Below are 24,539 nucleotides of genomic sequence, written 5' to 3'. Positions count from 1 at the left end.
TTGTGGTTCGGGCACAGTGCATAGTGTGGTGTCGGTTCGCCAAAAGGGGTTAGCTAATTGCAAAGGAGTTCTTTCGCTACCCCGGCTAATTGACAAGGAACCGAACATCAACCGTTCTCGCTATAGAGGATAAGTCGAACGAGCCTAGCTCTCCTCTATAGCTAATAGCCAAGGAGAACGAAGCAGGGCGGACAAAGGTTCCTCCTGGGAAGTTTACTGCGGTAACTTCCGGGATCGTTTACGGCGAGTAGACGATCCGGCGATTCGTCGCCAACGTCGCTAGGGAGGTTCCAACAAAGGAGCCAAGCTCACCTTCCTAGCTAAACGCCAAGGACCGCTGCCGGAGCAGCCAACGACCAAAGGAGAACGCGGCCGTTGTTGTCCCGGCCGGTCGGAGGAAACCGCCCGCCTTTCCGCAGTGAGCCACCAGCAGCAGCAGTGAAGTGGAGAGTTTGAGGACAATAAAGTCGGTAAATTTAGTAATTTATTTTGTTTTGTTTACCCTTTTTTGTTACGAAAATCCGAAATTCTGTAGAGGCACTTAGGCCGCCCTGAAACGAAGGGTACGCCGGGCAAATAAGAACCCGAGCAGCGGGCAAACCCCTACTTACAATGTTTAGACGAGAGGGATTTCTTTTATGTTACAAATTGTAAAAGTTATGTAACTATTTGTGAACATTTCCAATATTTTCGTTATTTTTTGGACTATTAGGGGCCATAAAAATGGAACAAATTGACATTTTGCAAATCTCTCTCGAGCAAATATAGCGGTATGTTCTCTGGAGAAAAAATTATTGAAATCGGACCAGCACTTCTATCAAAAGTCTTGACTTGGCCGCTTAAAAAACATTACTTTCGGAAAAGCGCATTTATAGATAAAGTACGGTGTATAACTCGATAGTAGTAACTTACTAGATAGTCTACTATACCGGGTCCGCAGAGCTCACCTTCCTCATCACGAAAATGTTCTTGGCTATGCACATTGTGCTCTCTTTGTTGAATTCGGGCTTTATTTGCCGCGACACTCACTTTGCGCTCAGAACGAGTTATACGTTCACTCTCGAGTCGAGTAGCACATCTTTCAGCTTCAGTCACCAAGATAATTCCCATCACCTCCATAGCTTGTAAGATCGATGAAAATCCTTGGTTGAAGATATTGACTGCCAAATAAGTCACAACATTGACCACCTGCCTGCCAGAATTAGTGCATGTGTTTTAGTGCTAAGGAACAGATTCCACTATTTAGAGACTCATTGATGTTTTGGGTGTGAGTTCCAAAGCATCTTTCTAATACATCCTTAGATGATAGACTTTCGTAGATCGTGACATGCTCGAAAGATTCTAAAATTCTAAAGACTCACCCTGACGCCACTTGCACCAACTGTCCTCGTCGGGTGAACACTTTGAGTGTTGAGGATTTTCGTTCGATGACGAACAGTGTTCGAGAGAAGCCCAGATTGCATTTCGCATATGTTCTACAGAATTTGAGTTTCTCCGAAATGCCAGCCCATAAAATTTTGTTAGCTGAGCAATTGATTTGTCCGTCAACTTCTCACCGATACCTTTGTTTTCCTTTTTCAGTTTTCGTAATCTCGTTCCCATACGCTTCTCAACATGTCCGACGCATTCTTTCTTCCGTACGATAATCTCATCCCAAAAAAAGGAAACGGAACCATTCACATACGCTCACATATACATAAACCGTCAAGAATAGACCGGTGAATTCTTTAAACAATGATTTTTCCATAGACAAGCGCCACCGTGGTGCGCTGCGCTTAGTATCTCAGAAACTGCTGGAGATGGGTACCTTTCGGTTCCCAGGAACATGCCAAGAAATATGATTTTCACCAAATCCTTTCTGTGGCGTATTCTCAGATACATAGGGGAACCCGGGGCTATTAAGACAGTGAGGGTAATTCGGACCCCCATAATAGCAAAACTTTCTGACTATCCTACATATTCATGGAACTGCTATTCTGAAACATTAATTTTGAGAGCTGAAATTGATTCTTTGTTCTTTGTAGAAAGGAGATACAACATGTTTCGTTGTTTTGCCATTCTCAAAACAAAAATCATTATAATGGAAAACCGTGATTAAAGCAACAAATAAAAGTGAAAAAATAAAAGGCAAGTGTTTTGGAAAGCTTGAAGCTCCTACTTTATGGAATGATTTTTGTTTAGGTGAAAACAGAGATATTTTCGAGAAGCTCACAACTTTTGTGCGATATGAGCGTACGGGGCTATTCGGACCCCCTATTCCGTCAATCACCGTTAAGCGGCTTGCGGTTGCGTTCACCATTGCACACGCCACTGCAAAGAAAATACATGGGCCGCCAATCGACAGCTGTGACACACCAGATTAAGTTTTTGTAAAGCTATTTATTTATTTTTTGCATCTTAAGGAGTATCTCTTGTAACTAATTCATAGGCGAACATAATTCCATTGCAAAAAAATTAAAGAAAAATGACGGTCTGAACTGCCCCGTAGGGAGGTCCGAATTACTCCTACATTGTAAAAGGATGGAAAAACGTAGAGGTTTGAAAATCGTGGCCTTGCGTTGCCAATGAGTGGTGCAAATGAACCTTTTATGTCACAAAAATGTTTCAAACTAACAATTAGGAATTTTGACCGGTAACTAGCTAGCCCCCCCCCCCTCTGGTTACGTGCCTGGGCATTGCTCTGCTCGATCTCAGTCAAATAGCGTCCCATCTGACATTCCGGCTTTGGAGATGGATGATTCAATGAACTCATCCATCTCCCTGCCCATCCCTTCCTCCTTCCTCCTGAACTTCACTCGTCTTCGTTAAGTGCTTCACTTCTCTCAATATCAACCTCATCTGAGATTCCACAAATTGTAGAGCCGCGTAAACACAAGATATCCAGTTCCCTGTCCCGTACCCTGTCAAACCCCTCATTAGAGCTTATTCGGATGGCTTGGCTCATTCAAATTGGGAGGGACCAGAAAAAAACAGTATTATTCAGAGACCGATATAACGAAAAAACAGAACAAGGCAAATATATGAAAGATTACGGTTCCGTGAAGCTAACGCCTTGATCCGTATCAAATAAGCGAATCTAAAAAAGATTCGTCTTTTCCTGCCGCTAATTTTGAACTGTACATTCGTAAAATCGTTTGACGCTAGATGTTTGGCTGATTACGGTGTATATCATTAGCTTTGAATTACCAGCCCAAATGCCATTACGACATTTATTTTACACGAGCGAGTAAAACAACGATGCTTTCATGATTTGCAGCTGTTAAATTTGTTTACATATTCTTTTTACCAGCCATATATCGAGACAAAATAGTGACATTACTGGCGACATGTATTTCGTAAAAATCTACCGCGTCTATATGCCAGCCCACAGAGTTGAGATCGTCGGCGTAGGACCGATTCTAGTTTGTCTGGCGTAGATCTAATGAAGCATGTCGTTTGCTGTTTCAAGGACCGCTTGCTCTAGTGAGCGAAGATTTTGAACAATAAATGCCCGATATGGCGATTGCGCAGATAATCTTTAGGATGATTCTTGCATTGGATATGTTTAAGCTGATTAACATTGAAGAAAAAATTCGCACACGATTCTCCAACGAAGCGCGATCGTTCACCACGGTCAAGCACACAGGTGTGCGGATTTTTTGGTCAGAGCTGTTAAACTTAGTTTTAGTTATGCTGAAGAGTGGCGAGAGTTCATCTGATCATTTTGCACTCTTTTTCAGGCAGGAAAATTTAAGATAGCTTAAGATATCATTCATAACTACAAAATATTATGCTTTCTTGGCTCAGAACAAGTTCGACCATTGTGGGACATCTGTTACTGCCAGGAATTCTAAAAGTGCTTCATCATGTCAGTATTTTTAAAACTGTCGACTCCTTTTAACCATGAAAGCCATAAGATTGAAATATCCATGACAGTCCGCAGGAAGGCTGTCGTGGGATATGCAACGTTGCCGTCTTGTACTCTACACGATAATTTATTCGAGTTTTGTTTTTTTGCACTTTCGTCGACGATAGCCTCGGTGGCTAATTAACTATCTTTTTCGCAGATTCGAAATGTCGTTCGTCTTCCAGATTACAAATTGCTGCTGTTGGTATACATCTCTAACTAATGGGTATTGAATAAAAAATGAGAATTTTTTCAGTCGTGTAGTTAAAAACAAAAAAAAATCAACGAATTCAGTATTTTTAACATAACATATTTATTCCTCAAAAAAAATGCCAATGAATATTGTACGACGTTCATCTTCCGGGTGCAATTCCGGATCCTGGTGGTCAACTGCTTAGTATCCTTGGCCCGCCAATTACTTTTGTACACTAGGGTACTGAGGGAGCCGGGTCGGGTTCCTTTATTTCGGCACGTACGGTATCTTTTTGTGCGCAAGCATCTTCTTGCCGTAATGGGAAGACGCCATGTTCGGCCAGAAGATGTACTTCCCATCCGCATGATGCTCCTTTAAGAACAGCAGAAGAGTTGTCTCAAAGCGCTCCTCTTGCTACACTTGTGATTGATGGCCAGACCGCTAGGCTTAAACCACGGCTTTGAAATCCCTATGTCTGATATGGCGATGTACAGCATAACTGTTTTTTTTTTCAAATTTATGCTTAAACTTATATTTTCCTACGGGGGTGGCCAATGGTGTCTGAAGGGGTGGCCAATGGATGGTCAAAAAAAGCAATTAATTCGTTTTCAGAAGACGCAAAATCTCTACTAGCTGATATAAATATTGACGATACATCAGATAGCGAAACTGAATGGAGATAATTTTATTCGATTTCTATTCTATTCTAACCCTTATACAGCCAGTATTGAAAAGCATCCTGAAAACACTGCAGATATTCTTTAGTGTTTTTCTTGTCAACATTAATATTTGAAGCATATTATGTGTAATATGTCGCAATTATTAAAACGACCAGGCCTACTGTGCATAGTTTGGTTAAAGGATGTCTCAAAATTATATGGCAATTAAATTATTCAATTAATCAATAATCTAACTAAAGAATCATTTTGAATCTTAAAGGAGGAAGAAACGAGGACAACCGTACCGACCATTTCAGTGTAAAAGGGATATGATAAATGGTTGGGAGTGAATAGGCTAAGAAGGTTAATGTCACTCCTTTGGTCCTTTAGGATGCGACATAGGTATTTACACTTTACACCTTGGCTAATGAGCCTGGGTTATAGCACCTTTACTCGCTCTTATGGACGACTGCACCCAGTAAGACAATAAACTTCATACGTTCTATACTACCTTACTGGGACCATGCCTATAGTCAACAATTGGGAATCACTTAGATTAATAGTGATACGTGACATACAATAAAAAGGGTCTGCCAGAGTAGATCAAAACACTGGTCGCAGTGGAATATATATCCAACAGGAGAAAAAAAGATCTGTTGTCAAAATGTATGGGTTAAAGGGACTCGGTGTTGGTTAGAAAAAACAGCATCAGAATACTAGATTCATGATATAAAATTCAAACAGAAAAAGCTCCCTTATAAAACAGACGTCTTAAGCTTGTTCAAGATGGCTTCATCTGCTATTCTTGGTATCCTTTCAGAGAGTTCCATCAGGAGCAACTTCCACAATTCTTCCGAATGATCACAAAACTTCAAATACTAATACAAATACCGCCTTGAACGTGAAACGTTAAAAGTCATACGTCTGCACTCAACCATTGCTTACTTTCGGAGATAATTTTAGTTACAGGTTCAATAAAAACTGAAGTATCACAAATATTTCCTTTCACTTGATTAGAGAAAAATTTGAAGAGTTGCCCAATACGATTGATTGCTAATCCTTCTGTATGACTTTTGTTTGCTGTGATTCGAAGGACTACTTATATTCGTCGTATGTTGAGTTATTTTCTTGTTCAGTGCGAGATGGTAATATTGAGTATTGTTTTCATACATAATCTACCTAGCAGACTCCACCAGACAAAGGTTTTCATATTGTATGGAAAGCAAAACGTTATTACTTTCCATTGTAATCAAAGCTATCTGCGAATTTTTGCAATCAAGGGAGTTGCTTAAGGTGCAAGTTGACCTAAAAATATTCGAAAAATGGCAATAACTTTTTTGTTTCAAGAGCTACAGACTCATCGTCTTCACCAAAAATGTGTATTTTATCGCTCTGAACAACTTTGTAGAAAATATTTTTAATATAAAAAATAATCGTAAGAAGTTATATTAGAAAAACTGTTTTTAATGAGTCTACCGCAAGTAACGCTCCATATCTCGCTATCCTTGCTATATGGAGCTTTAGTATCTTCAGCAAAGTTCTTCACAACAATATTTCCTAGGACATTGCTAAAGACAGCAAGCTTCTAGCTAAATTATTTGGGGAAATAAATTTTCTATCTCACTTCTAGGTGAATTAATCACTTAACTCATTATATCAAAAGATGCATCTATTTATATCCAGAAACATCTTTGAAGAAGTCTAATCTCCAAATCCAACGGTTCAGGAGTTGTTGAATTTTGATCGTGAAAACGGAATTTTGAAACACTGTCACGGTGTCTTTGTCGAACAACTTTATTAAAAAAAATTCGGCATCTGTAAAGCTTCGGAATATGAAAGAATGGATTTTTCCCTGTCATTTGAAAGTAAAATTAAAATGTTCTGCCGCATTTTTGCTACTAATTGGTACTATAGACTAGAGATGGTCGGGTTCGGGTTTTTGGACCCGAAACCCGGACCCGACCCGAACCCGACCGGTTTCGGGTCGGGTTCGGGTACTATAAATTAAAACTTCTCGGGTTCGGGTCGGATTCCGGGTTTTCAAATTTGAATTTCTCGGGTTCGGGTCGGGTTCGGGTTTTTGAAATTTTAAATTTTCGGGTTCGGGTCGGATTCGGTTTATTCGAATTTGAAATTTTTGGATTCGGGTCGGGTTCGGGTTTTGAACAGATCACATTGTCGGTGTTAAGTCAGACCGGACTAAGTGACAAAATATTGATTTCGAGAAAAACGGGTTTGAAGTTTGAATCGCAGCATCCTCTACGTTATAATTGGAAACTATTTTTTGCAATAATTTTTGTTTATGGTTACGTATTTCAAATCTGGCAAAAGTCGAATGTAGCTGAAGAAATTCTTTATCCGGTGTTATCGTTATCTCATTTTTTGATGTTTTGCGACTTAGTCCGGTCTGAGTTAACACCTACCACATTTCTTGACACTGTTTATGTCTATACACAACACCCTGTCTCTTTTTCCATTAACTAATCGTCATTTACTGATCCTAAAATATTGTATTTTTTATTACTTTTATTATGTACAAAATTTCTTCTCTTATTTTATTTTTTAGGCGAGCACTCATGAGAAAGCATTCAACAATAAGTGTTTCGCATCCAATATCTGTTTACGATTTATTTTTCATAATAATCAATAAAAAACCAAATCAAAGGAAATTTGTCAGAAAATATTGGTTCAACTTTCAAATACGGAATATAAATTTCGACATACTTTGGACGCCGATGTAGCCCGGTGACCAACCAGTAACGAGGACGACGTTGTGTAAACTGTCGAATACGAATTTCCGATTGGGTCATAAAGCTGTTTTTGATTTGTTCCGATGCATTTGACGTTAAAGATACGTAGTCGATTTTTTTTCACTTTTTCATACGCAAAATTACAAATCCTTCGAACTACCTTGATCACTATCCTTTTACTAGAATTACTTTAAAAGCTCTAATCCGTGTCGCTAAATCTACTATCAAGGAAAACCGATAGTGTCAAACAAGGCTTATTTATTACATGCTATAAATTATACAAAACTACTCTTGCAGGAATGGTTCAAATTAGAAATTTTGGTTAAGTACGACGGGCAAGGTTGTTTGAAACTGTCACCATTAAACTTTTTGTTTCCCCGTGAGTTAGCCGCCATTTTTTCCTACTTTCCGGTTAAGATTTCGACGATTTAAAGATTTCTTAGAACATTACAAATTCGAAGCTCATTAAGAGTTTTGCCATATGCAGATATAACTATCGTGTAAGGTGCTACTTCAAGTTCGAGTGATTCTATAATTCTTAGATGAACCTATGATCCAACTCGGTGCTTAAAATTTGAAATATTCGGGATCTTTGGTTGATTCGGGATCTTTGGTTGATAAGATGGGTTCGGATCGGATTTCTTCAAATTATAAATTTTCTGGTTCGGGTCGGGCTCGGGTTTTTCGAATTTTGAAATTCTCGGGTTCGGGTCGGGTTCGGATTTTACAAAATTTTCATTCTCGGGTTCGGGCTTTTCAATTTTAAAATTTTCGGGCTCGGGTCGGGTTCGGGTTTCTCAATTTTCAAGCTCTCGGGTTCGGGTCGGGTTCGGGTTCGAAAAAATTAAAACCCGACCATCTCTACTATAGACATAGCGTGATATACGCCTCTTCGAATTGGCACAGTCGCTCAATGGCGTCATCATACATTTCGTCGTTCGTACTAGCATCTAAAATTCTTTTGTGCACTGAACAATAAGCAGCCCAAATATCTTGGAGCGCGTCCAATTCAGTTTTTAGTTGTGCGTGGGACCTATGGATTAAGAAGTCGATTACCAAGGACTCACAAAAAAAATGTTGGGTTTAAATGAACAGTAAATTCAGATAAATTTCAATGTATACAAAGTTCCATTCTTAGCAGAAAAAAAATATATTTTCAGATTTCTCCGGTTCTTGGGCGAAAATGACATTTAATGAACAAGGAGGTGTGGAAAGGTGTTGACCAAATTTATTCGATAATCTTACATCTTGTTGATTAATGTAGTAACGAGTTTTATCATGCCTTTTTCATTTCTTTTCTCGCTCTAGGGGATAGCTAATATAAACTAGAATGACACTTCTTCCTGATCCTATCCTGCCTGGTAAAATACAATAGGCTTAAATTCAAAGCTTTATATTTGAATGAACTAAAGTAGACAGTTCAAGTCATTGTAATATCCGACGGATTTTATTGCAAATCTGGGTTGAGAATCCTGTTTGTCTTTATCAACATTAAAAGAAAGATGATTGAAAAAGAAAAAAGCTCTACGAGTTTTGTATCCATGTTTGTTATCTTTTGAGGTACAATTTCATCAGAATTTATAGATGCAGATTTTTGCTTGATTTTTTATTTCCAAATCGAGCACACTTCGCATAATCTTAGAAAAAAAGAAGAAAATCATGTTTCATAATTTCGTCGTTACTCGTTGAACACGGATCACAACAGAAAACGAACAAGAAAACATCAGGCTGGACCATACATTCAGTAAATTCTCAAAGTAATACAAGTCTGTTTATTGAAGATTTCCCTTATAGGGTAGACGCTCCCAAATTCATCTGAGCATATCTATTCAACTTATTTCCGGATCGCTAAACTTCAAAAAGGAATATAGCAATGCGCTTTCACAGGATCAACATTTCGAGTAATGCAGTTAATTCTTATGAGTTCTACTAAGACTTTAGCATTTATCAAACTATCAAAATTGGTGCAATAAACTTTTAATAAATTGAAAAATAAGGCAATCAGTCCTTTTTTTTCCGATTTTTTACCTTGAAATTAAGTATGCGATTCATTTCGTCTTTGCTACTAGCTCAATCAACTCGATACGTAGCAAAACTTTTCACCTTCTCACAATACGATACACCATTAAAGCGTAACTAATATTGCAGCGAAGAATTTTGCACTTATTTTAAAGAAAATTGCTCGATTCAGAAAAAAAACCTCTTTTTTTTAATTTAAATAAGTATAAGATTAAAATTTTCTAAATATTCCTTCGATTGTTCCTTTATTAATCTCGAAACACATCGCCTAAGGTTGCCAAATCGATACATAGTGTTAAAAGTTTGCAAAAATGTTGCAAGCGGTGGATTATTAAACAGAAATAGTTAAAATGATCCAGTTTTGGGTTGATTGTAACGATAAATTTTATAGGAATGCTTAATAGATAAGTTTTCTTGATTCAATCCATATTATCAATTAATAGAACGAAATAATTATGTTTAATTAAATTGAACAAACTTTACTCCGATACGTTTGGACGCACTGAATTCGTCTTGTTGCACGTGTAAACACATTTGCTATACAGTGTGCGTATTTCAGTACACCCTGAATCTAGAATGCCAAATAGGTCATTTGAAATGCTTGCCGGCAAGTTGAAATTATATATTTGGCAACTTGCCTGATGTGTCAAACCACACAAAACAACATAACCAGTCGATATAAAATGATCTGGGATGTGCGTTTTGACATGCAGAGATTTTCATAAAAAGGGCCTACACGCTCGTAAAAAGTTACTCAAAAATGAGTTTAATCCCACCCATTTCCAGATAAAGTGGAACAACCCTTAAATTGAGTAATTCCGGAGTTACTCAAATTTGAGTAAGCCAGCCTGAACCAAAAACTGAGTAATTATTACTCGGTTTTTGAGTACAATATTATCTACACTAAACCCAAAAGTGCTTCACTAGTACTCAGATTTTGAGTTCAACATTGCTCAAATTTTGAGTTCAGTACAAATTTAACAAAACCAAAAATTAAGTAATTATTACGCAGACTTTGAGTTGAACATTAAACAAATTTTGGGTTCAGTAGAACTTCAACAAAACCAAAAATTGATCGATTTTTACTCATATTATGAGCAGAAGCTTACCCAATTTTTGAGTAGACAACAAAGCCAGTTGTAATTCCTCAGTTTTTGGGTAGAATATTACCCAATTTATGAGTGCAATATTCCTCTAAGAACGGTTGGTTTCAAAATCGTCCAATGAAGGACGTTCGTTGGACCAATTTGGGCATCGTCCAAATAACCGTTCAACGAACGTCCATCGTTGGACCCGTGTTGAACGATTTTGAAACAATTTTTTGGACGTCTCAGTGGGATTTCATTAAAACCCAGTAAAGTTCAGCCGGAAATGAGCCGGAAATGAGCCGGAATTGCAGCTGTTTCCAGTCAGTATTCCGGCTCCAGTGACACAATCGATTCTAGTTAGAATAGGTTGTGTCACTGGAGCCGGAATACTGACTGGAGCCATCCGGATTATGACTTGCAATTCTGAATGGTTTCTGTAAGAAGAAATGCAACAACCGATTCCTATTTAAATTGGTTCATGATCGATTGTTGCATTTGAACTGGAACTAAACCGGTTTACATCCAGTGAAGAAATTGGCCGTCAAAATTTTGTTTTGGATACAACACAATGCAGTCTTTCTTTTCTTATGGAATATTTTTACAATAATAATTAAAGAAACTTCTGTTTATTAAATTTTATGGTTTTTAGTAAGTATTGTATAAAAAAGTTGTCCTTTTATTTGTTGTCAATACGTGCGCGGGAAACTTCAATAAAAGTTTGGACGAGTCTATTCACAGTTGTCCTCTGACTGTGCGGAATTATATTATATATGGCACATGCCAGAAAGTCCCAAAACATTCTAAAATTAGGTGGCACCTCCACTCCGAGAACTGCGTGGCATTTGAATAAAATTTCCACTGCATGAATAGAATTGTTAGTCTCGAATATAACTTTTTTCTCACAAATGACGGCATAATTTCCTCTTTTCATCGGGCTTGCTACGCACACCATGTGTAGTTTGGAATCAGTTGCGGGGGATGCCATGTATGTATCTAAGCACTCCTAATGATGATATAAAATCATTACATCTAACCTTATGTATATTATATTGCATTTACCCCAATCCAACGAATTAAAATTGAAGCCGAATGTTCTTCGCCTACAGTTGGACAGCCTACCAGCGTTCTTTTTTGTCCGCGAATTGGCATATGAGAAATTATTCTCAAGCATCCTCGAATGTGATCTGTGAATAGTTTTACAAATTTAAAATTTTATGACAGACCTTTGGGCTAAATTAAAAAAAATTATATCTCACCATCTTCTACTCTAGAGAATCTGGACGGTGAATAAGATAGACACTGAGAGAAGACATCCTCGATTTTGAGACCTTCTGTTCTGTTAGGATACAATCTCTCAAACATTTGACGAATCTAGAAAAAGTGATATGATATAAATATTCATATGTTCCGTGAATACCATAAAGTGAAATAGTAAATAATAAAAAATAAACATGTTACCACCAATCTTTCATATGAACACAGGTGTGGAAACATATCCAAGATATCATTAACGGGTTTCTTTTCTTTTAATAACAGTTTGAGGACTGGAAAGCATCGGTCCATTTCATCACAAATATGTTCTGCTACTGATGCCGATGCAAGCATTACTCGGAGCAATTGAGCCCGCTCTACAAGTTCAGTTGAAACGGACTCTTCTACAGGCATAGTTCCTCGATTATATTTATGTTTTTCTGCAGGTAGCTGTTTGATGACATTCCGGATGCGATGAAATATCATGCCAGTATGAGCACCCTTTTCCTTGCCTCCGTTGCGCCAAAAGAAAAATGACTAGCATGAAAATAATTATAATTATATTAGAGAAATTAAATAAGCATAGAATAACAAACCTCATCAGGAGCAGTTGGTGTGACTCGCGTATTACTAAGTTGTGGAAATAATTTTACGATTTGAACAGCTGCCGCATGCTGTTGATCAACAGAAGGATACCTGCGCATTTAGAGATCATTGGTTCGTTACTCCGAAAAAGACCAAAAAGATTCCGTGAAAGATTAAGTTCTAAATTTCTTAAAAAAAATCTAAATGGTAAAAGTATGAACGGTATTTGATTCGTAATTCTTTGCATGCTGGGACACATCTATTTTCTGAAGAAAATCGGTCAGTTTATTACTGTTTTAAAAGTCTGTAAATGTCTGGACCAGGCATACGCAGAACTTTTTTTTAATCACCGATATCATACTTTTTGATCTGCCTCTCGTTTCTTCTGCTGCAAATTTTGTGCATTGGACGTATTCGGTCTATCCACTAATTGAATATTTACTAGAAGTATATGCTAGAAAATGCATGAAAATTCTCGACAAACATATGATTACGGCCTAAAAGCCAACTGTCAAAATCCACTTTGAATGGAAATTCCGGACAAACCGTTACACGCCAATCACAGATGTTGGTAGTAAACGAAAGAGAAAAGTTTTCTCTTTCATAAACTGTTGTGAGCTGTGTTCGACTAGTAACGGTTTGTCTGGAATTTCCATTCAAAGTGGATTTTGACGGTTGGCTTTTAGGCCGTAATCATATGTTCGTCGAGAATTACAGCAAAAGAGACGGGAATGAAAGTATGCTAATTCTGCATATTTTTGTTTCTCAGTGCAGCAAATCTGTCCACAGTCTGTAAATCTGGCATCGCTGTTGCTCGATTCAACGACATTGCGGCTTAGTTAGACCCTTTGGTCGATTTACGATTGAACTGTATATGTAAACAAATAAACACGCTCGCTATAAACAGAAATTGTATACCTTTAAATTCTGTTGGTTTAAATGTTTAAGTTATTATAATTCGTCGTCGTCGGTCGTCTTTATAATTTTGTGCCGGAACATGACGAATTACTTTTTCTAAGTACCACCGTCAAAGACGCATGTACGTTCTTATGCCGAAGTTTATAAATCGAACCAGATTGAAGATGTGAAAAGAATGGTCAATATTGAAATCAGGATGCGAAGAACTGATAACTATGTGGTTTCCTCTAGCAGTTTGTACTGTGTTTCATACATTTCTTTACATTTATAATCAGAAGTGAAGTTGTTTGGCCGTGCTTCATTACTATGCATACTTCATAGTTTCATAGGCTCAATGAAGTAATAATGCATGATACTGATTGACTACGATGTTTTTTGAAATAGAAGCTTCACAACGAAAGGCATTGCTTTTCTCTGCTCATAGACAGTGTTAGATCACCTGCATATTTGCTCGAAGGACTACTAAGGGCCGATTTCTTCATTCTCGCTTAACGTCTTAACCAGGTTTAAACGTACTGGTGAACCCGGTTTAAAATTTAAGCGAGGATAAAGAAATTGGCCGTAAGCCCTATAAATATGTATAGGCATTGCGCATTTCGCCGCAAGCTTGCTCTAGCGGAGAGACTCGTGCGGTTCAATGTAAACAATTCATTCTATCACACTTTAAGGAGTGTTCATAGTTTGATGCACTAGTAGAGTAACAAATAAAACTTTCTACTTGCCTTTGACCGTCCATTATTTGAGTCTCCATTTGCTTGCATGCGACTCGTGTAAGATGATTTAAACCGTCCTTATCTGGTACGATCCCTTGATCCAAAATTGGATACAAAATTTTCATTCGGAGTTTTGCGTCATCTTCGAATGTCGAACGGTTAATCTGAAAACGTTAAATATGTATAGTACGACAAGCGCTTACAGTAATTATAGTAGAAAGTTTACCAAATTTTGAACATTAGTGGAAGTCTCATCAATTTTATCTTTGGTCGGATTAGCTTCAGAACTATAGTTTTTTATTATGTTAAGAATTGTTAGACGGGATCCTTTTTCGATTATCCCCATTTCAACTAGGTCGGCATCGTTGAGCAGAACTAGGTTCTGATCGTTTATTTTTTGGGCTGAAAAGAGCGAATAAGTATATATAAAGGTTTAAAGTGACATCTCAAGTTGTTTGCACTACCTTCTTGATTGTTGTTTATTTTATTATAAATTTATTTCCAAGTTTATTTCCCTACTAACTATCTACATATTTCAAACTTATATAGTAGTTTTCTTCTGAATCTCCGTATATACTCCATAAGTTGTATGTTTTTTTCGTTTGCAAGTTCTTGTGTGATATGCGAATAACTTGACTGTCAGTTTTGAGTTTGTAACTGTTGTATTGTAAACAATATTCGCATTCGAGATGCTGTATTAGGCAAACAATTTGATTATCCGATTGCAATATATCTATTATCAAACCATAGGACATTTCGTTGCATACTTGGTATTTCGCTATCAGTCCCGGCCGAAAGCTTGTGTTATTTATTTTCATATGGTTTATATATTTGATTGAATCTGGTAGATCCCGGATCAGGAGTAAATTATTTAGAGATTTTTTGTGTATGTGCTTTGACGAAACGATATCTACCGTACCAATTTCGTATGAATGGTCAAGAATAGTGGTTATCTGTGCTAGATTCAGGCGCTTAGCAAAGCTGTTTGTTAAATTGATGAAATTGTTGCATGTCTTCGCTTGGGATTTCGACTCCTTGAATTTCGCTTCGAAGCGTAAGCAACTATGATTAACAACTGGCCCATCCTGACGAATTATGTAGGGATAATGAGAGATGTGATGGAATTTATTGGTAGGGTTGATGGCAGGGAAGCAGGATTTGAACAACTTGTAAAAACATTCGATTTCGTTTTCCAGATCGTTAATCTGATTCAATGTTAGCTTATTGGAGAAACTATAATAAGTTATTTTCATGAGAGCTCTAAGCAATGATGATAAATTTGAATTAAATCCGAGAATCTGGTTGAACATAAAAGGGAATGCTCGAAGGAGAAGCCAACATTGCGAAGCTGACTGAGGAATAGCATGTCCACGTGCTTTTAACTTCTCGCAAGTAAAATTAGCGGTAGGTTTATCAGCCGATTCAGTTATACCGTATTCGTAATGCTGTATAATTTGGTTGACTTGACTAATCGTTATCACTTTATGGATATTTACAGCTTCGTTCAAAACACATTTGATTACGACCATGACGACGCCTTCCAAAAGCTCATGCATTGGATCAAACGTGTTATTTTCCGCTATGTTGAAATATTTAACTTCATTCAGTGCTGATTTTCGAATGATTCCGCATTGTGAAGGTGTTTTAGTTCCGCTTTGAAGAGCATTTAAATCACCTTGTATGCTTTCTTCAGTGCGATGAGGGAAGGTATCACCAATGTTTCCACAATGAAGTGCAGTACGCGTCGCATAGCACATTCTACAGAATAGACTTGATTGGGGCCCCATTAACTCGAAAATTTCATGAATTACCAGCGTGTCCCCCAAAACATGCACTAGAACTGCCCTCATCGTAAACTTTTCACTCCCATATTGTACTACAACACCATCATCTGATTCAAGCTCACGCAAATCTTGAATCAGCGGTTTCATAACGTTATTGTAGCCATATTTTTTTACATCTCTTGAGCGAACTGTAAGCGTTAGATATATCCTGTTGGAGGATGAATTAATTGCGGGGTGGAGATTCTCAATTTTAACACTGAAATTGGTAAGTTTTTTTTTTTGATTTGCGTGATCCCAAAGGGTTCAGATATTCGACATCGTCCAGATGAAGCGAGAGTCGTAATGCATCGGGAAACCGTGTCAGGAACGGGTGTGTTTTGAAACGTTGACCATCTTTGAAACCGCACAAGATATCGTCATTCACTGCTTCTTCTGCTATCATCTTGCGAGCTCCGGGATTCTTCATAACCAGTGCTAAAATGCTGGTTAGTGGAATATAGTGAGCAACGTCTTTCACTATTTGTACACTTTTTCTTTTGCCTAGTTTGGTAATCGCAGGGACAGTTTTAGTGATTCTAGTTCTTCCCAAGACTTCTTCCCTAGGGTTTGGCACAGCACAACCCGCAACTCCAGACAAATATGCTAGGTTGTCTTTTGGAGAAGCTACGTCTGCAAAAATTCCATCCAAAGATGCGTCGTTTATAAATTTCAAAGCGTCGGTATCGTTTAATGGGATCGACTTCGATTTCAAAAATTCTCTGAATAGATTCAACATGTAACACTCGTAATCTTCTATAAGATTCGAGGTAACCTGTAAGAACTTTTTGATTTTTGTCTCGGGAAGAGATACATCTTTTCGCAAATCTGTGGCGAATTTACTAATTTTCTTAGTAATTTCATCCAACGACGGCGCCGTTTTAAAGAATATGGTATTCGTTATTCTCAACAGATAATCATCATCTACGAGCATATTTTCCGGATGATTATTTTGAATTTGTTCAACAGCGTCATGGTCGTATGAAATATTTGTAGAATTTTCTGTAATTAGTGGATGAACACTCTCTATGTGCCGTTTCAAGCTCTTAAACCTCTGGTACAGTGAACCACATTCTGAACAAAGGAAAGGTTGAGCGGCTGCTTTGCTGGTGTTCAAATTGTGTACCAACCGGAAGTGTTCCTTCAATTCATCCACGTGTCCAGGAATCATCTTCCCACAATTTGGCACATGGCATGAGAAACCTGAAACCTTACACTTTTTTCCAGTATATATATATATATATATATATATATATATATATATATATATATATATATATATATATATATATATATATATATATATATATATATATATATATATATATATATATATATATATATATATATATATATATATATATATATATATATATATATATATATATATATATATATATATATATATATATATATATATATATATATATATATATATATATATATATATATATATAACGTGAATATTACCTCGCAACTTCATTGCAGTTTCAGCATCCACCTCTTCCGAAATCTTCTGCATGCTGGTTGTTCAAATCCACTCTTTCAATTAAAATGTATTTTACACACTACAACTCTAGCTTCAACTATTATAAATATTTGAACAAATTTTTATTTGTGAAAAAGTGATGAGCGATAACTAAACGAGCGTGTACCTACTAATGGAAAATGGCGGATGACGCTTGGAATTTTTAACTTGGCGAGAAACGGCTTTTCCGTTTGGTAACTCCAAAACGGTTTCTTGTGTAATACCCAAAAATAGAGTCAGAGTTACTCAGAGATATTATACATGACAACTCAATTTTTGACGTTTACGAACATCATTCAAAACTGAGTTAAAAGTACTCAGAATCTGAGTAACTTTTTACGAGCGTGTAGCCAAAATATTCTATTGAACTGTCAAGCCGACCTAACACGAGCCTAAAATAATGTCAATATAATAATGACAAAGAAGCAAGCCATCAATCCTATTTGTTTTGTACTGAATAAATATTTCACGACGTCATCAATATACTGATTTTAAGCGGCTGGTAATATTTTTCTTGTGTGGTTGCCGTGTTCCCTACTGTTCGTTGTTTTTTAATGTTTAAAGCATCGTTCTTCCGGCCAGAACGCCATCAGATCCCGTTAAACGATCAGGATCAAAAGGAACCACGGAATTCAGGAAAGCAGCGTTTCCAGGAGCCTCTTCAAAAAGGTAGGATTTTTGCACTAATCGACCAAATTGATGGAGGAATGGAACGATCGAGTTACTGTTCCCTACTTCATCTTAGGCCCACTATTTATCCTATTAATTTGGATGCATAATATAGAGCAAAATCAACTCTCTTGTCAACGCATTGCTCCAAATAAAAGGATAAAAAATGGGCGCTTGAATTGAATTTTTGCTCTTTTCATACAAGATACGTCTGTGTTTTGTTATTCGCCCAGGTTTGAAGCATCGTATCCATTTCCTTGCTTTCTGGACATAGAATTGCGAAACTTGCGGCCGAATACAGATCGTATTGCCGTGCAACGCCAGGTATCGGATGCCCGGACTCCTTCAGAATAGCTCTCAGCACGATAGCAGAAAGCAGCGTTGCAGCAGGAACCTCTTCAAAAAGGTAGAATTTCTGTACTAAAAATCCGAACAAAGTGATGAAGGAAAGGAATGGCAAAGTTACTATTCCCTACTTCATCTTAGACCCACTAATCATCCTACCAATTTGGATACATTATCCAAACCAACATCAGTCAATCTGATAGGATGCAAATTTGGGCGCTTGATTTGAATTTTCGCTTTACTCAAACAAGAGTATTTTATATTATTCACGACAGTTTTGTTATTGAACTGTATTTTTAGGAATTTGGTCACGACTCCATCTTAAGCGCATTCCATCAGTTTTCGGCTCAGATAATGTAGAATCCTGGCTGAAAAGATGGAACAAGAATCATCTACAAACGTTAGCAAACTGTCCACTGAAGGTAGGTGAAAGTCGATATTATTCGTTATTAGTGTTATTACGCTTAGTTGGCGTGCGAGCTGTTCAAACTAATCCCTTGACAAAATCATGAAATTTAAATCCCACCAGAAATGAAATATATGATACCACTGCTTGTTCCTTTTCCGAATAACTATAATAACAAAACCGACTTAGGATAGATTCTTCGCCCTCACTTAAATTTTTAACCGGGTTTACTGGTACCCGATCAGAAGGAAATAAGATTATAACAGAATGCAATTTTCGTAACGTATTGTGTTATAAATAAGGTCTCGTTAGTAGTTAAAATAGCAGAAATTTATAACAGGTAACATATACTATACAACTTCTACCTTGCGGCTGAATGCAACGCTTCATCCAAGGAATAAATACATCAACCCTGAGAAAAATTTCCTTTTGAAGTGAACTTACGCATTATTTTGTTTCTGAAGTGAACTTCGAGAATCAGGAATCAGTAGCGTCTGGCTCAAATGGCATGTCCCCCATGTTGCTTAAATATCAACTATAACCCGAATTTCCAATCCATTTTGGTTACATTAAAATTTGTAAGTAACAATTTCTAGAATATAGAAGTCTAGCAAAATGGGTAATTAATCTTTTTATCCGGAAGTTGAAAAAAACGCTATTCGTGCCAGATAAATCCGACATAAACGCATCCCTGCAGCTTGTAATGTTTTGTGCAATCATCGCTGCGAAATCCTGCCAGCAGTAGCAATACTATTACTCATTCTGCCAACGGAGTGGACATGACAATGAAGGGATTCGGTCACGTAAATAAATTTGATAGCAATTTCACTAGTTTACAAATTTCAAAAAGTTGTGATATCCTCAACTTTTTTTATCTTTTCCATAGTAAAATGGCCCGCTGAAAACGAAAATGCGATTAAAAAAATTCTGTATGGAACAAATTTTGAGATATTGCAAAAAAACCCACTTTTGAATTTTAAAAAATTGACCCTTCACTTCATCATAAATATCTCCAGTTGTACTGTGCTGATTTTAATGATTTTAATATCATTTGATCGAGAATTGCAGTACCTATCGATTATTCCTACGACATTTTTTGGTCACTATTACAGTTACATCACTATTCAGTAATTAATTAAGAAATAGTTGCCATTTTCCGCAAAATTTTGAATTTTTTTTATTTGACTGTACATTACTCAAAGAAGAACGATATTTTAAAAAAAAAATTTTCATGGGTATTGAAGTATGATCAATTGCAAAAATAATAAGCGTTTGTTCATTGGAATCGAAATACAAATATAGAAGTTATGAGTATTTTTGTAAAACTTACAAAAAGTCAATTTTTCGTAAGTTTCCAAATAATGTCAAGTGTTATTCTAAGAAATGTTGTACAATATACATTTTGATTTTTTCAAAAGTGTTATACATCTGTTGTCTTTTGTCGCTTGTGTTCATCATCAGTTACTCGAATTAAAAACCAACAATAGTCGCCCATCATTGCTTCATTCCAAAATCCTTGATATCGTCTTTCCATTGTTTTCATCTGCTGGTGAAAGCGCTCGCCATGCTCATCACTTTCATCTCCAAGATTTTCAGGAAAAAAGTCCAAATGAGAATGTAGAAAATGAATTTGCAAAGACATGTTTGCACCTGTTCACAAAATAAAATATTTTTATAAATATGAAAAAGTTGAATAAGAAATTTTATCGAAACCATGCCTATCTTCTTATAATTCACTAGCAAATTTTTGATGATTTTCTTATAATTTGGGCTTCTTGAGTTACCCAGGAAGCCATGAACAACAGAACGAAATGAATTCCATGCTTTCACCTCGTCCACTGTCAAAGTTGAAAGGAATTTGGAGTCGCAGAGAAGTTTTTTTATTTGAGGCCCCACGAAAACGCCTTCTTTTATCTTGGCATCAGATAAATTCGGGAACACGGATTTCAGATAGTCGAAAGAAATGCCATCTTTTTGTAAAGCTTTAACAAAGTTCTTGAAGCGCCCAAGTTTTATATGCAACGATGGAAGTGTAATTTTGTCTGTTTTGACTAGAGGATTGAATTTCACATTATCTTGTCCTATAGTGAAATTTATTCTCTTCGGCCAATCCTTTTTCACATAATGGTCGCTACGTGCTCTACTGTCCCATTTGCATAAAAAACAGCAGTATTTGGTGTAATCTTGCTGCAAACAAACCAGTTACCATGGCAACAACTTTGAGATCAGCACAAATTTTCCACTCATGATCATTGTATTTAATTAAGTGAAGTAATGTGGCCATGGACTCGTACGATTCCTTCGTATTAACAGCATGGACTAATGGAATGGAGGGCTTTCTGTTTCCTTGGTGTAGCAAAACAGCTTTCAAGCTTAACTTGCTGCTGTCGATGAATAGACGCCATTCATTTGCATCATATGTCACGCTAAATTCATTAAATAGACCAGGAATGTCATGACAATAACAAACATTAGCTTTTCTAGAAAAGAATTGAGCAAATCTCTTGTGACGATTCTGTAGAACGTCACATTTACGCCTGAAGTCAATAAATTCCGTTCTTGTAACCGCGACGCCAATATCTCTGAATTTTCTTTTCCCAGATCTAAATCTCTCATCAAATCATTAAGAGCAAATTGCCCAAAAAGCTTTGGACCTCCTTCTACTCTATACTCTATTTCATTCACATCGAATTCATTTGATTCTGAAGATTTTTCTCGTTTTCTCTTTGGGCAAACAGGATACGGAGTTTCAGTTGAATGTGGAACTGGTCTTGTTACTGAGGATACCTGTGCGTATTCAACTGTACGGTGCCATCCTCGATGTGTTATGTTAGACAAGCAAAAATAACAGTCAACCTCGTGACACATTGGTTGTCGCCAAATTGCCGGCGAATCAAATGACAAATGACGACTAAGAAAAAAATGTATTAATAAAGCAATAAAAAAGAAGTCGATACTAATTTATCCGTACTTGCCACCTGCCATCCATTGAGTCAAATTTGATCTGCATGTGTTGCACAAAAAACTTGGCGTCCATGGCTTATCATGATTTTCAGGAGATATATTGAAATATAAACTATACGCAGTTTTCAATTTGTCCGTGAAATTTCGTGGTGTCGCGAATATATACTTTGCACAAGCATAGCAAAATTTGTTCGGATCTTTTTTGCACTTATATACACGTTTTGTGACACTCATTTTTACAAATGTTGATTTGGCGAACGTAAATGAATCCTATCTACAAACCACTGAGTACTAAACAAAATACAAAACCTGCTTGTACCCACGCTCTGCAAACGATGCAGAAACTGAGTTCGTGCCGCGTTCGGTGTTTACTGTTAATCCGTAGCAAGCAAGAAAAGAGTTTCGAACTGAATACGTAGGCAATATTTTTTTCACCCTGTGCAAAGTTCGTGTGATAGGTAATTACTTACATCATATAGTTTGTTATCCTTTCTATTAAATCCCGCGAATGATTTGGTGTGCATATTGATGCACTATGAGCATTTAGCTTTTGTATCCAAATACACTAATACTAAGCCAGATACAGTAAATTATAAAACTCTGAAAAATTGACTTTCTGTATGTTTTACAAAAATACTCATAACTTCTATATTTGTATTTCGATTCCAATGAACAAATTCTTATCACTTTTGTAATTGATCATACTTCAATACCCATGAATAAAAAAAAATTTAAAAAATCGTTCTTCTTTGAGTAATTTACAGTCAAATCAAAAAAAAAATCAAAATTTTGCCGAAAATGGCAACTATTTTTTAATTAATTACTGAATAGTGATGTAACTGTAATAGTGACCAAAACATGTCGTAGGAATAATCGATAGGTACTGCAATTCTCGATCAAATGATATTAAAATCATTAAAATCGGCACAATACAACTGGAGATATTTGTGATGAAGTGAAGGGCTAATTTTTTTAATTTCAAAAACGGGCTTTTTCGCAATATCTCAAAATCTGTTCCATACAGAATTTTTTAATCGCATTTTCGTTTTCAGCGGGTCATTTTACTACGGAAATGATAAAAATATTGTGGGGATACAAATTATTGTAAACTAGTGTTTTTATTGGCAATTGTCTAAATCAATTTGTGATCAAATAATGCAAATGCAAAAAAAAATGCAAGCGAAAACTTTGTTTTCTCACATTTTCACAATGTTTTCCCAATAATAAGGAATTTTTGATAGTGTCAACAATTACCAGAGATGCAGATTGAAATTATGTCAAATTTTTGTGACGCGGGTTAAATTTCAAATTTTATTCTTACATCTAGCCCCAGCTCCACACAGTTGACTAAAGAATTTTCAATGTCAAAACTGCCAAGCTCAAACTCAAGCATTTCAATGACGATACCGACCGATACGATGTTTTACCTCTTTTTTAAGGAAAAATTATAGCCTTGACCCTGTGGACATTTGCAGTACTCCCACCTCACTATCCGTGGATCGTGAGGTGGGAGTACTGCAATTTTCCGCTGCCAATTGAACTGGTTCCGCATTGACGTTATTTTTGGACCTGATCAGTCGCAACTTGTCTTCACTTGACGCAACTAAAAAAAATCATACGCCCTTTCGAAAATTATTTTGACGTTTCACAGACACGTGTGTTAGTAGGTCGATGTATTGCTATTTTTTTTGTGTTAAAAAAAATTGGATGATATCAAGAACAAGGATGAGATGAACAACGGCGCATTAAGATGAAATAAGGGGCATGGCGGAGGCAAATTAAAAGCATCATTTCGTGAGTTTAATATGAAAGATTCAGTATTTCAGTCATGCAGGTCGATTGTCGATATTGAACAAGATATGTTTCATTAAAACATTTATTTGTTGTTGAGGATATATGAAGATAATCATACTTTTCCGCAAGCATGCTACTAATGAGATGAATAAGGGAGCGTTTACCCTAATATGGGATAAGAGCAAAGATAACATATCAAGAAGACAGAGTTGCCAGTTCAGTTCAGAATCTGAAGACACTAACAGCAACACGTCTTTCGGGTAAAGGTGATACTTTCTATATCTACTTTTATATTTAGATCGCTATCTACGTACAATAGACAAAACCTTTATTTCACTTTTACTATTGCGATTTCTGTTCAATGTACAGCGATTCCCAAAAGTTAACAAACTTGAACATAAAACTCATCGAATTATTTTGCTATCCGTCATGAAGCTGTCAATAAGGAATCTCAATCGAAATCAAATCACATGACTGAATATCAAATCGAGTTTCATCAAATATAATGTTAAAATTTAGGCCAAATATATCCCACAAGATGCTAACGAGCAAAAAGGTTGATTTAAGATTACATCAAGCATAGTCCAGAATGAGTGAAGAAATAACAAAGAAGAAACAAATATATCTATGACAGAAAAAAACTGTTTCATCTTGCTGCATTACCAAGCATCTTTCAAAAGGGTCTTAATTTCGTTCAAATTGTATCTACTCTTCTCTATATCTCCTTGATCCTAAAATATCGTTGGTGCATATAAAACGGTGGTATCTGGAATTTTTTTCCGCTTAAAGATGGGACTTTACTAGCATTTAGACCTGTGCGCCGCCGCGCCACGCCGCCGCCGCCGGTAAATTTCAACAAACGCCGATGCCGAAAGGTAGACCGGCGCACAGTGATGCCGCGATGGCAAAAACCCCCAAAAAGTTTTTATTTAATTCATATGCCATATTATT

General features: G+C 36.7%; 2 protein-coding genes across 2 annotated transcripts; both read right to left on the bottom strand.

The window, feature by feature from the left end:
* Positions 1 to 10,967: 10,967 nt before the first annotated feature.
* LOC131682188 (uncharacterized) lies at positions 10,968 to 12,099 on the bottom strand. The gene is made up of 4 exons (XM_058963485.1): positions 12,054 to 12,099; positions 11,852 to 11,966; positions 11,655 to 11,779; positions 10,968 to 11,598 (listed from the first exon to the last, which is right to left on the bottom strand). Exons 1-4 carry the CDS (start codon positions 12,087 to 12,089, stop codon positions 11,272 to 11,274), a joined length of 603 nt encoding a protein of 200 aa, XP_058819468.1. The 5' UTR covers positions 12,090 to 12,099; the 3' UTR covers positions 10,968 to 11,271.
* A 1,884-nt stretch (positions 12,100 to 13,983) lies between these two features.
* LOC131681122 (uncharacterized) lies at positions 13,984 to 17,689 on the bottom strand. The gene is made up of 3 exons (XM_058961832.1): positions 17,353 to 17,689; positions 14,289 to 14,464; positions 13,984 to 14,226 (listed from the first exon to the last, which is right to left on the bottom strand). The coding sequence occupies exons 1-3, from the start codon at positions 17,402 to 17,404 to the stop codon at positions 13,984 to 13,986; spliced, it is 471 nt and encodes a 156-aa protein (XP_058817815.1). The 5' UTR covers positions 17,405 to 17,689.
* Positions 17,690 to 24,539: the final 6,850 nt, after the last annotated feature.

This window comes from Topomyia yanbarensis, chromosome 2 (genome assembly GCF_030247195.1).
Source record: "Topomyia yanbarensis strain Yona2022 chromosome 2, ASM3024719v1, whole genome shotgun sequence".
Taxonomy (NCBI): domain Eukaryota; kingdom Metazoa; phylum Arthropoda; class Insecta; order Diptera; family Culicidae; genus Topomyia; species Topomyia yanbarensis.
The sequence above is the reverse complement of the archived record's forward strand: the minus strand, read 5'-3'. Positions and strand labels throughout refer to the sequence as shown.